Genomic DNA, 14,815 nt, shown 5'->3' on the forward strand with positions numbered 1-14,815 from the left:
GGGTCTGTCATGGTCTGGTGTGTCACAACGTCATCGGACTGAGCTTGTTGTCATTGCAGGCAATCTCAACGCTGTGCGTTACAGGGAAGACATCCTCCTCCCTCAAGTGGTACCCTTCCTGCAGGCTCATCCTGACATGACCCTCCAGCATGACAATGCCACCAGCTATACTGCTCGTTCTGTGCGAGATTTCCTGCTAGAGAGGAATGTCAGTGTTCTGCCATGGCCAGCAAAGAGCCCGGATCTCAATCCCATTAAGCACGTCTGGGACCTGTTGGATCGGAGGGTGAGGGCTAGGGCCATTACCCCCAGAAATGTCCGGGAACTTGCAGGTGCCTTGGTGGAAGAGTGGGGTAACATCTCACAGCAAGAACTGGCAAATCTGGTGCAGTCAATGAGGAGGAGATGCACTGCAGTACTTAATGCAGCTGGTGGCCACATCAGATACTGACTGTTACTTTTGATTTTGACCCCCCTTTTTTCAGGGACACATTATTCCGTTTATGTTATTCCGTTTATGTCTGTGGAACTTGTTCAGTTTATGTCTCAGTTATTGAATCTTGTTATGTTCATACAAATATTTACACAATTTTGCTGAAAATAAAACGCAGTTGACAGTAAGAGGACGTTTCTTTTTTTGCCGAGTTTACATGTGATTAGTTGTCATGTTTTTTTCACACGTTTTGATTTAAACACTTCTCTGTAGTTGGTATTCAGACTTAGCTTATGCAGGTGCGTGGTAAGGCAAGCTATGTGGGTGTGGCTCCCTTGCGCGTTGAATACATTTAATTCAACCGCCCGAAAACATACCCATTGTGTGGCAGACAGAATTGATCAGGAAGTTTTCATACATTTCGTTTTTTTCTGTCCATTTATCTAAAGCAATCCCTTTAAATACTGTTTACCTTAAATTTGAATTTGATTGGCACTAGAATGTAAGTTTAGGTGGGAATGCGTTCAGAATTTGGAGGTCAATGAAAGAAATATTCATATTTGTCTCTGTTTCAGAACCCAATGCTTAGATTTAAAACACTGAGATATTACAGCTTATTTATGTTTAGGGAAGCATTCACAAATCTTACCTATAAAGAAAAATTGTGTTGGAGAGCCTTTATGCACAAAATAATACAACGATGGTTTGACTCATTACCCATGGTAATGTTGGAAGAATATTGTACATAGAATTGTAATGGGGGAATAGTGTATTATAGTATAAAAATACTGTAAACCCTATAGTGTATTATAGTATAAATATACTGTATACCCTATAGTGTATTATAGTATACATATACTGTATACCCTATTGTGTATTATAGTATAAAATTACTGTATACCCTATAGTGTCTTATAGTATAAATATACTGTATATCATATAGTGTATTATATTATAAATATACTATATACCCTATAGTGTATTATGGTACAAATATACTGTATACCCTATAGTGCATTATAGTATACATATACTGTATACCATATAGTGTATTATAGTATAAATATAATGTATACCCTGTAGTGTATTATAGTATAAATATAATATATACCCTATAGTGTATTATAGTATAATTATATTGTATACCCTACAATGTATTATAGTATAAATACACTGTATACCGTAAAGTGTATTATAGTGTAAATATACTGTATAACCTACAGTGTATTATAGTATAAATATACTGTATACCCTAAAGTGTATTATTGTATAAATATAATGTATACCCTATTGTGTATTTTAGTATAAATATACTGTAACCCCTATAGTGTATTATAGTATAAATATACTGTATTCCCTATAGTGTATTATAGTATAAATATACTGTATACCCTATAGTGTATTATAGTATAAATATACTGTATTCCCTATAGTGTATTATAGTATAAATATACTGTATACCCTATACTGTATTATAGTATACATATAATGTATACCCTATAGTGTATTATAGTATAAATATACTGTATATCCTATAGTGTAATTTAGTATAAATATACTGTATATCCTACTGCCCACATTGAACTGTGTGATAACAACACGTTTTGTGCTATCTGTCAGGGTCAAACTGTAAAAACGGTTTGATCTGTGCTCCATAGTTCTTTAGTTAGCATTCAAGTCCAATTTGTATTCCATGAAACATGATCCACTTCTACTAGTGATCCTCAGCAACAACCACGTGGAAGTGACAGCATTTACAGAGGAAGCAAATTCAAATGAACAATACATTGGAATGATACCAAAAAGTAGGTTATCAACTGAGGGGAAAATAACGGTCAATTAGTGGTTAAATACCCGTGTGGTTTTTACTGACAGTCCCTACTGACCGTGGCTAATATTTAACAGGATTATAACGTGGAGAAAACCAATAGAATTTGTATGACCACAGATAAAAATCACATTGGGAAAACTTTTATCAATCACCTGTGTATAATACATGAAACACATGCAGTTTAGCTTCACACAAAACCTCTTAATGCATATACACAGGTGATATATATATAGATATAGTGACTTATCAGACTTGCTGAAGCATTCATAACTACCCATTGCTTTTTTACAAAGACAATCCTTCTTCCATGTTTGACCACTAACTTCATAATGGTTTTTCCGATAGAATTCATTGCTCATAAAATGCTGTAAAACGTAGGTTAGTAGAAGCATCCAGAGGGTCATGCGTACATTTCAAAACGAGGTTAATAAAAGGTCAAAGGTTAGAGGTGACCGACTTTTCATCATGGACATAACCTTTGACCCTGGCCCACATTGCCGTGTTTCATACTTACAAAGAAAATGCCTCCCTCCACCTTCCGGGCTCTTCTCTGACATGACACCTTCATAAATAAAATAAAATGTTCACAGTTTCAATGATTCATTTATTCATTTCATCCTGTGATGTTTTTCCAAATAAATGACTCGTTCACAGAACAGCATTAGTTTCCATTTGCACACTGTTTATCATCTCTTTATTTATCCAGACAATCCCTTTGAAAAAATGAAATTAAAGAATTTACCATCGGATAACCTATTGTTCAAGGGGGGATTCCTAACCTTTGCCAAAGACAGCAGCAATGCACAATCTGATGTTCGCACTTGCACAATTCCCTCTTGCGGAATGACTCGGTGTTTTATCGCAGTCAGCTCCTGTCCTGCTTTCATATTTCAGAAGGCTCTTCTACTAAAGAATGCCCCTGAGAGAGATGGGCGTTTCATTGCTGCTGATCCTCTTTCTATAATACTTTTTACAGTATAGGATACTTGACTGTGTGTGTAGCAGAACAACTGATTGCCCACCTCAACAACAGCCCCTTCACATTACACTCCATGCAGTTTGGCTTCAGAGAGAAACATTTCACAGAAACGGCCAACTGCTTTCTTCTGGAAAATGTGAAGTCCAAGATGGACAAAATGGGGTGTTGTTGGGAATGTGTTTCTGGACCTAAGGAAGGCTTTTGATACTGTTAACCATGAGGTTCTCATCACAAAATTGTCCAAGTTCAACTTTTCCCCCGATGCCTTGAGATGGATGAAATCATACCTTGAAGGCAGAACTCAGTGTGTCAGAGTGAGCAATGAGCTGTCGCCCACTCTTAGCTATGATGTGGGCGTGCCCCAAGGGTCAATACTGTTCAGCCTGTACATTAATGATCTGCCTTCTGTCTGTACTGGGTCTGTAGTTCAGCCTGTACATTAATGACTTGCCTTCTGTCTGTACTGGGTCTGAAGTTCAGCCTGTACATTAATGATCTGCCTTCTGTCTGTACTGGGTCTGTAGTTCAGCCTGTACATTAATGACTTGCCTTCTGTCTGTACTGGGTCTGAAGTTCAGCCTGTACATTAATGATCTGCCTTCTGTCTGTACTGGGTCTGTAGTTCAGCCTGTACATTAATGACTTGCCTTCTGTCTGTACTGGGTCTGTAGTTCAGCCTGTACATTAATGACTTGCCTTCTGTCTGTACTGGGTCTGAAGTTCAGCCTGTACATTAATGACCTGCCTTCTGTCTGTACTGGGTCTGAAGTTCAAATGTATGCATATGATACAGGGATATATGTGCATGCAAAGAGCAAACAACAAGATGCACAAGAACTCACTACTGTAATGGTCCAGGTTACAAAGTGACTCACTACTGTAATGGTCCAGGTTACAAAGTGGCTCACTACTGTAATGGTCCAGGTTACAAAGTGGCTCACTACTGTAATGGTCCAGGTTACAAAGTGGCTCACTACTGTAATGGTCCAGGTTACAAAGTGACTCACTACTGTAATGGTCCAGGTTACAAAGTGACTCAATACTGTAATGGTCCAGGTTACAAAGTGACTCAATACTGTAATGGTCCAGGTTACAAAGTGACTCAATACTGTAATGGTCCAGGTTACAAAGTGACTCAGTGACTCGTGTTTGCATCTCAATGTCAATAAAACTGTCTGCATGTTCTTCACAAAGAGGGTAACAGATGCTACTGAGCCAGATGTCTATGGGTCAGGGGAGAAGCTCCAGGTGGTATCTGATGCTACTGAGCCAGATGTCTGTGTGTCAGGGGAGAAGCTCCAGGTGGTATCTGATGCTACTGAGCCAGATGTCTATGTGTCAGGGGAGAAGCTCCAGCTGGTATCTGATGCTACTGAGCCAGATGTCTGTGTGTCAGGGGAGAAGCTCCAGGTGGTATCTGATGCTACTGAGCCAGATGTCTGTGTGTCAGGGGAGAAGCTCCAGCTGGTATCTGATGCTACTGAGCCAGATGTCTATGGGTCAGGGGAGAAGCTCCAGGTGGTATCTGATGCTACTGAGCCAGATGTCTGTGTATCAGAGGAGAAGCTCCAGCTGGTATCTGATGCTACTGAGCCAGATGTCTGTGTGTCAGGGGAGAAGCTCCAGGTGGTATCTGATGCTACTGAGCCAGATGTCTATGTGCCAGGGGAGAAGCTCCAGCTGGTATCTGATGCTACTGAGCCAGATGTCTGTGTGTCAGGGGAGAAGCTCCAGGTGGTATCTGATGCTACTGAGCCAGATGTCTGTGTGTCAGGGGAGAAGCTCCAGCTGGTATCTGATGCTACTGAGCCAGATGTCTATGTGCCAGGGGAGAAGCTCCAGCTGGTATCTGATGCTACTGAGCCAGATGTCTGTGTGTCAGGGGAGAAGCTCCAGGTGGTGTCTGATTTTAAGTACCTTGGCATCGTACTTGATTCCAACCTCTCTTTTAAAAAGCAGGTGAAAAAGGTAATTCAGATAACCAAATTCAACCTAACAAGTATCCGATTTATACTAAATTGTTTGACTACAGAGGTTTCAAAACTGTACTTCAAACCTATGATACTCCCCCACTTAACATATTGCTTGACTATTTGGGCCCAAGCTTGCTGTACAACATTAAAACCTATTCAGTCTTTCTACAAACAGGCTCTCAAAGTGCTTGATTGGAAGCTCAATAGCCATCATCACTGTTACATCCTCAGAAAGCATGAGTTCCTGAGTTGGGAAAATCTTGTGTATTCAAGATCCTAAATGGCCAGGCTCCCCTTCCACTCAGTATTTTTGTTGAACAGAAAACCCAAACCTTATGGCAGCAGATCCACAAAGTCTGCCATGAGAGGTGACTGTATAGTTCCCTTAAGGAAAAGTACCTTTAGTCAATCCGCTTTCAGTGTGAGAGCTTCCCATGTCTGGAATACACTGCCATCAGACACACATAACTGCACCACATATCACACTTTCACAAAAAACATGAAGACACGGCTAAAGGTCAATCAGATTTGTGAACATAATCCCTAGCTGTGTATTGCCGCTTTCCATGTTGTCTGTAGTTCGTGAGGTGTGGAAACACTTTGTTGCTTTTATGGATTTTGTCTTGTTGCTTTTGGTTCTATGTTGCTATGTCTTTATGCTATGTCTTGCTTGTCCTATGTTGCTCTGCGTGCCCTCACTGCTCAATGATTGTCTGTATTGTCATTGTTTTTAATAACCTGCCCAGGGACTGCGGTTGAAAATTAGCCGGCTGGTTAAAACTGGCACTTTACTGAAACGTTGATTAATGTGCACTGTCCCTGTAAAAATAAACTCAACTCAAACTGCTCTTAATATGAGATCTTTACAGTACAAGATGCTTGACTGCTCTTAATATGAGATCTTTACAGTACAAGATGCTTGACTGCTCTTAATATGAGACCTTTACAGTACAAGATGCTTGACTGCTCTTAATATGAGATCTTTACAGTACAAGATGCTTGACTGCTCTTAATAGGAGATCTTTACAGTACAAGATGCTTGACTGCTCTTAATATGAGATCTTTACAGTACAAGATGCTTGACTGCTCTTAATATGAGATCTTTACAGTACAAGATGCTTGACTGCTCTTAATAGGAGATCTTTACAGTACAAGATGCTTGACTGCTCTTAATAGGAGATCTTTACAGTACAAGATGCTTGACTGCTCTTAATATGAGATCTTTACAGTACAAGATGCTTGACTGCTCTTAATATGAGACCTTTACAGTACACGATGCTTGACTGCCTCTTATATCCTTAAGCCAGGGATATCAAACATGGGATGATATGCAGAGAGTCAACTGACTTTATAATATCCTCTAGGTAGTGGTTGGTCCCGAGTGATCAAATACTCACATCCCTGTAGTGTGAAAAGTAGTGCACTATATAGGGAATAGGGTTCCATAGGGCTCTGGTCTAAAGTAGTGTACTATATAGGGAATAGGGTGCCATAGGGCTCTGGTCTAAAGTAGTGCACCATATAGGGAATAGGGTTCCATAGGGCTCTGGTCTAAAGTAGTGCACTATATAGGGAATAGGGTTCCATTTGGGACTCAGTTACAGTCTTTACTTTCTCCCTAGAGCATCTCACAGTTGATGATGCTAGACCTTGAGGTTTGCCGGATTGAATCCCCGAGCTAACAAGGTAAAAATCTGTCGTTCTGCCCCCTGAACAAGGAAGTTAACCCCACTGTTCCCCGGTGGGCCGTGATTGTAAATAAGAATTGGTTCTTAACTGACTTGCCTAGTTAAATAAAAAAGATTAAAGATTTCTTCGCGATATGATTTAACTCTTGAATATGTTACAGCTTTTGGAGAGACCTTTCTGTGTAATATGATATAACTATTAAATATGATATAACTCCAAAGTATTTCAGCTCTAAGAATAGTATCTCTCCCATATCGTCTCTGAGAGGGGTGCGTCACGTCATGCCAGGATATTTTTTGCTATACTCAACTTGAGTGAGCTGAACCACTGACGGGATCCCTGTCTGATTTTGCACCTTCATGGGAACGTGCGGTGGTGGAGATATTTGTGGGTTGAACTCTGCTTTGTCTCAGGATAGTAAGTTAGTGGTCTGTTGATATCCCTCTAGTGGTGTGAGGGACTATACCCTGCCTTGTCTCAGGGTAGTAAGTTAGTGGTCTGTTGATATCCCTCTAGTGGTGTGGGGACTATACCCTGCCTTGTCTCAGGGTAGTAAGTTAGTGGTCTGTTGATATCCCTCTAGTGGTGTGGGGGACTATACTCAGCCTTGTCTCAGGGTAGTAAGTTAGTGGTCTGTTGATATCCCTCTAGTGGTGTGGGGACTATACCCTGCCTTGTCTCAGGGTAGTAAGTTAGTGATCTGTTGATATCCCTCTAGTGGTGTGGGGACTATACCCTGCCTTGTCTCAGGATAGTAAGTTGGAGGTCTGTTGATATCCCTCTAGTGGTGTGGGGGAGGTGCTTTGAAAAAGTGGGTGGGATTATTTCCTGCCTGGGTGACCCTGTCCTGGGGTAACTTCAGACAGGGCCACAGTGTCCCCTGACCCTCAGTCTCCAGTATCTATGCTGCAATAGTCTATGTGCCCGGGGGGGGGGGGGGGGGGTCTAGGGTCAGTCTGTCCTATCAGGTGTAATTCTCTAGTCTTATCTGGTGTCCTGTGTGACCCTAGGTATTTGATATTTGGTATTTTATAAGGATCCCCATTAGCTGTTGCAAAAGCAGCAGCTACTCTTCCTGTTCCAAACATAATACAGAACGTTAATAGACATGGACAGCTCAAGGACAGAACTACCTACACCAGGGCTGTCCAACCCTCTTCCTGGAGATCTACTGTCCTGTAAGTTCAGTCCAACCCTCTTCCTGGAGATCTACTGTCCTGTAAGTTCAGTCCAACCCTCTTCCTGGAGATCTACTGTCCTGTGGGTTTTCAGTCCAATCCTCTTCCTGGAGATCTACTGTCCTGTAGGTTTACAGTCCAACCCTCTTCCTGGAGATCTACTGTCCTGTAGGTTATCAGTCCAACCCTCTTCCTGGAGATCTACTGTCCTGTAGGTTTACAGTCCAACCCTCTTCCTGGAGATCTACTGTCCTGTAGCAACTCTGATTCAGCTAGTTAAGGTCTTGTTGAGCAGCTATATAGTAGAATCAGGTGTGTTAAATTAGGGTTGGACTGAGAACCTACAGGATAGTAGAACTCCAGGAAGAGGGTTGGACTGAAAACCTACAGGACAGTAGATCTCCAGGAAGGGGGTTGGACTGAAATCCCACAGGACGGTAGATCTCCAGGAAGAGGGTTGGACTGAAAACCTACAGGACAGTAGATCTCCAGGAAGAGGGTTGGGTTAGCCCTGACATACATTATATATTGTTTTACAAAAGGCAGCCTACATCTCAATACATACACACAAACTATCCAGGTCAAATAGGGGAGAGGCGTTGTGCCGCGAGGTGTTGCTTTATCTGTTTATTGAAACCAGGTTTGCTGTTTATTTGAGCAACATGAGATGGAACGGAGTTCCATGCAATAATGGCTCTATATAATACTGTACACTTTCTGGAATTTGTTCTTGATTTGGGGACTGTGAAAAGACCCCTGGTGACATGTCTGGTGGGATAAGTGTGTGTGTCAGAGATTTGTGTAAGCTGACTATGCAAACAAGCGGGGATTTTCAACACATTAATGTTTCTTTCGGGCTCCCGAGTGACGCAGCGGTCTAAGACACTGCATCTCAGTGCAAGAGGTGTCACTACAGTCCCTGGTTCGAATCCATGCTGAAATACATCCGGCTGTGATTGGAAGTCCCGCGGGGCGCAATTGGCCCAGTGTTTTCCAGGGTAGGCCGTCATTGTAACTAAGAATTTGTTCCTGACTTACCTAGTTAAATATAAGTGCATTTTTCCCAATACTTTCGGTCCCCTAAAATGGGTGGGACCATGTACAAAGTGCTGTAATTTGTAAACGATTCACCTGATATGGGTGAAAATCCCCTCAAATTAAAGCCAATAGTCTGCACTTTAACATCATAATCGTATCATTTCAAATCCAAAGTGCTGGAGTACAGAGTCAAAAACAACATCCAAGATGTCACTGGCCTAATACTTTTGGAGCTCATTGTATGAGCTCATATTCTGCTCAGTGTTTTCTCCTTACACAAGGACGAACATACTATGTATAGAATAAAAATGCTCCTGTGAGAGTTATGTCTGCCCATCGGACAGGTCTGTTTAATAACTGTGATCACAGGATTATGAGTCATGATATGGTATTTACATAACTCAAAACCAGACACCCTCCATAGTGGACACCAGGGAAAGACAGGAGAGGAGAGGAGAGGAGAGGAGAGGAGAGGAGAGGAGAGGAGAGGAGAGGAGAGGAGAGGAGAGGAGAGGAGAGGAGAGGAGAGGAAACAACAGTACATGACAGATGAAAGGGGGAAAGATAAGGACAAGGGAAGAAGGGGAAATTATAATGACAAAGAAGAGATATGCGAGGAGATTAGGATGATGAGAAAGCTGGGAGAAGGAGGAGGAGGTAGAGGAGAACAGAGAGAGAGGAGAAGGTACAGGAGAACAGAACGAGGGAAAACATTATGTCAGCACAGAAGGGGTGCAGGGGAAGTAACAAACTGGTGGGGGGTAGATAAGGGGTGAAGATAAACAGGGGGAGATGAGAGATGGGAATCAGGGGGAGAGAAGAGAGGATAAACAGGGGGAGAGGAGATACAAGGGGAGAAGAGAGAGGAAAGAGTAGAAACGGGGGAGAGGGGAGAGGAGAAACAAACAAGAGAGAGTATAAAAAGGGGGAGAGGAGAGAGGAGAAACAGGGGGAGAGGGGAGAGGAGAAACAGGGGGAGAGGAGCGAGGATAAACAGGGGGAGAGGAGAGATGAGAAACAGGGGGAGAGGGGAGAGGAGAAACAAATAAGAGAGAGTATAAAAAGGGGGAGAGGAGAGAGGAGAAACAGGGGGAGAGGAGAGAGAGGAGAAGAGGGGAGAGGAGAAACGGGGAGAGGAGAGAGGAGAAACCGGGGAGAGGGGAGAGAGGAGAGAGGAGAAACTGGGGGAGAGGGGAGAGAGGAGAGAGGAGAACAGGGGAGAGGTGAAACGGGGAGAGTAGAAACAGAGGTATAGAGGAGAGAGAAAAAACATGGAGAGATGAGGGAGGAGAAACAGGGGGAGAGGAGAGAGAGGAGAAAAATGAGGAGAGGGGAGAGAGGAGAAACAGGAGGAGAGGGGAGAGGGGAGAGACGAAACGGGGGAGAGGGGAGAGGAGAAACAGTGGAAGAGGACAGAGAGGAAAGATAATAAATAGGGGAGGGAAAAACAAAGAGGAAAGAGGATCAACAGAGGGACTACACCACTACAGTAGAATAGTGTTTACTATACTGCACCACTACAGTAGAATAGTGTTTACTATACTACACCACTACAGTAGAATAGTGTTTACTATACTACACCACTACAGTAGAATAGTGTTTACTATACTGCACCACTACAGTAGAATAGTGTTTACTATACTGCACCACTACAGTAGAATAGTGTTTACTATACTGCACCACTACAGTAGAATAGTGTTTACTATACTACACCACTACAGTAGAATAGTGTTTACTATACTACACCACTACAGTAGAATAGTGTTTACTATACTACACCGCTACAGTAGAATAGTGTTTACTATACTACACCGCTACAGTAGAATAGTGTTTACTATACTACACCACTACAGTAGAATAGTGTTTACTATACTACACCACTACAGTAGAATAGTGTTTACTATACTGCACCACTACAGTAGAATAGTGTTTACTATACTGCACCACTACAGTAGAATAGTGTTTACTATACTACACCACTACAGTAGAATACTGTTTACTATACTACACCACTACAGTAGAATAGTGTTTACTATACTACACCACTACAGTAGAATAGTGTTTACTATACTGCACCACTACAGTAGAATAGTGTTTACTATACTACACCACTACAGTAGAATAGTGTTTACTATACTACACCGCTACAGTAGAATAGTGTTTACTATACTACACCGCTACAGTAGAATAGTGTTTACTATACTACACCACTACAGTAGAATAGTGTTTCCTATACTACACCACTACAGTAGAATAGTGTTTACTATACTGCACCACTACAGTAGAATAGTGTTTACTATACTGCACCACTACAGTAGAATGGTGTTTACTATACTGCACCGCTACAGTAGAATAGTGTTTACTATACTGCACCGCTACAGTAGAATAGTGTTTACTATACTACACCGCTACAGTAGAATAGTGTTTACTATACTACACCACTACAGTAGAATAGTGTTTACTATACTACACCACTACAGTAGAATAGTGTTTACTATACTACACCACTACAGTAGAATAGTGTTTACTATACTGCACCACTACAGTAGAATAGTGTTTACTATACTGCACCACTACAGTAGAATGGTGTTTACTATACTGCACCGCTACAGTAGAATAGTGTTTACTATACTGCACCGCTACAGTAGAATAGTGTTTACTATACTACACCGCTACAGTAGAATAGTGTTTACTATACTACACCGCTACAGTAGAATAGTGTTTACTATACTACACCGCTACAGTAGAATAGTGTTTACTATACTACACCACTACAGTAGAATAGTGTTTACTATACTGCACCACTACAGTAGAATAGTGTTTACTATACTACACCACTACAGTAGAATGGTGTTTACTATACTGCACCGCTACAGTAGAATAGTGTTTACTATACTGCACCGCTACAGTAGAATAGTGTTTACTATACTACACCGCTACAGTAGAATAGTGTTTACTATACTACACCGCTACAGTAGAATAGTGTTTACTATACTACACCACTACAGTAGAATAGTGTTTACTATACTGCACCACTACAGTAGAATAGTGTTTACTATACTACACCGCTACAGTAGAATAGTGTTTACTATACTACACCGCTACAGTAGAATAGTGTTTACTATACTACACCACTACAGTAGAATAGTGTTTCCTATAATACACCACTACAGTAGAATAGTGTTTACTATACTACACCACTACAGTAGAATAGTGTTTACTATACTGCACCACTACAGTAGAATAGTGTTTACTATACTACACCACTACAGTAGAATAGTGTTTACTATACTACACCACTACAGTAGAATAGTGTTTACTATACCTCAACACTACAGTAGAATAGTGTTTACTATACTACAACACTACAGTAGAATAGTGTTTACTATACTGTACAACTACAGTAGAATAGTGTTTACTATACTACTGCACCACTACAGTAGAATAGTGTTTACTATACTACACCACTACAGTAGAATAGTGTTTACTATACTACACCTCTACAGTAGAATAGTGTTTACTATACTACACCGCTACAGTAGAATAGTGTTTACTATACTGCACCACTACAGTAGAATAGTGTTTACTATACTACACCGCTACAGTAGAATAGTGTTTACTATACTACACCACTACAGTAGAATAGTGTTTACTATACTGCACCACTACAGTAGAATAGTGTTTACTATACTGCACCACTACAGTAGAATAGTGTTTACTATACTACACCACTACAGTAGAATAGTGTTTACTATACTACACCACTACAGTAGAATAGTGTTTACTATACTGCACCACTACAGTAGAATAGTGTTTACTATACTGCACCACTACAGTAGAATAGTGTTTACTATACTGCACCACTACAGTAGAATAGTGTTTACTATACTGCACCACTACAGTAGAATAGTGTTTACTATACTGCACCACTACAGTAGAATAGTGTTTACTATACTGCACCACTACAGTAGAATAGTGTTTACTATACTACACCACTACAGTAGAATAGTGTTTACTATACTGCACCGCTACAGTAGAATAGTGTTTACTATACTGCACCACTACAGTAGGATAGTGTTTACTATACTGCACCACTACAGTAGAATAGTGTTTACTATACTGCACCACTACAGTAGAATAGTGTTTACTATATTACACCACTACAGTAGAATAGTGTTTACTCAACTACACCACTACAGTAGAATAGTGTTTACTATACTACACCACTACAGTAGAATAGTGTTTACTATACTACACCGCTACAGTAGAATAGTGTTTACTATACTGCACCACTACAGTAGAATAGTGTTTACTATACTGCACCACTACAGTAGAATAGTGTTTACTATACTACACCGCTACAGTAGAATAGTGTTTACTATACTGCACCGCTACAGTAGGATAGTGTTTACTATACTGCACCACTACAGTAGAATAGTGTTTACTATACTACACCACTACAGTAGAATAGTGTTTACTATACTACACCACTACAGTAGAATAGTGTTTACTATACTACACCACTACAGTAGAATAGTGTTTACTATACTACACCGCTACAGTAGAATAGTGTTTACTATACTACACCACTACAGTAGAATAGTGTTTACTATACTGCACCACTACAGTAGAATAGTGTTTACTATACTACACCACTACAGTAGAATAGTGTTTACTATACTACACCACTACAGTAGAATAGTGTTTACTATACTACACCACTACAGTAGAATAGTGTTTACTATACTGCACCACTACAGTAGAATAGTGTTTACTATACTGCACCACTACAGTAGAATAGTGTTTACTATACTACACCACTACAGTAGAATAGTGTTTACTATACTACACCACTACAGTAGAATAGTGTTTACTATACTGTACCACTACAGTAGAATAGCGTTTACTATACTGCACCACTACAGTAGAATAGTGTTTACTATACTGCACCACTACAGTTGAATAGTGTTTACTATACTGCACCACTACAGTAGAATAGTGTTTACTATACTGCACCACTACAGTAGAATAGTGTTTACTATACTGCACCACTACAGTAGAATAGTGTTTACTATACTGCACCGCTACAGTAGAATAGTGTTTACTATACTACACCACTACAGTAGAATAGTGTTTACTATACTACACCACTACAGTAGAATAGTGTTTACTATACTGCACCGCTACAGTAGAATAGTGTTTACTATACTGCACCACTACAGTAGGATAGTGTTTACTATACTGCACCACTACAGTAGAAAGTGTTTACTATACTGCACCACTACAGTAGAATAGTGTTTACTATATTACACCACTACAGTAGAATAGTGTTTACTATACTACACCACTACAGTAGAATAGTGTTTACTATACTACACCACTACAGTAGAATAGTGTTTACTATACTACACCGCTACAGTAGAATAGTGTTTACTATACTGCACCACTATAGTAGAATAGTGTTTACTATACTGCACCACTACAGTAGAATAGTGTTTACTATACTACACCGCTACAGTAGAATAGTGTTTACTATACTACACCGCTACAGTAGGATAGTGTTTACTATACTGCACCGCTACAGTAGAATAGTGTTTATTATACTACACCGCTACAGTAGAATAGTGTTTACTATACTACACCACTACAGTAGAATAGTGTTTACTATACTACACCACTACAGTAGAATAGTGT

The 14,815-nt window shown here is 40.5% G+C and overlaps 1 protein-coding gene across 2 annotated transcripts in view; it reads right to left on the reverse strand.

Annotated features, from left to right (window-relative positions):
• Positions 1-14,815, reverse strand: part of nt5c1aa (5'-nucleotidase, cytosolic IAa) — a 78,315-nt gene that overhangs the window by 34,387 nt on the left and 29,113 nt on the right. The window contains exon 2 of one of the 2 annotated variants that reach the window (XM_071369020.1): positions 2,779-2,826. The exons of the other annotated variant lie outside the window; for it this stretch is intronic. Coding sequence (XP_071225121.1) covers positions 2,779-2,826 — 48 coding nt within the window. The remainder of the gene's footprint in view (positions 1-2,778; positions 2,827-14,815) is intronic. 2 annotated transcript variants of the gene reach the window in all.

This window comes from Salvelinus alpinus, chromosome 26 (assembly GCF_045679555.1).
Source record: "Salvelinus alpinus chromosome 26, SLU_Salpinus.1, whole genome shotgun sequence".
Lineage (NCBI taxonomy): Eukaryota > Metazoa > Chordata > Actinopteri > Salmoniformes > Salmonidae > Salvelinus > Salvelinus alpinus.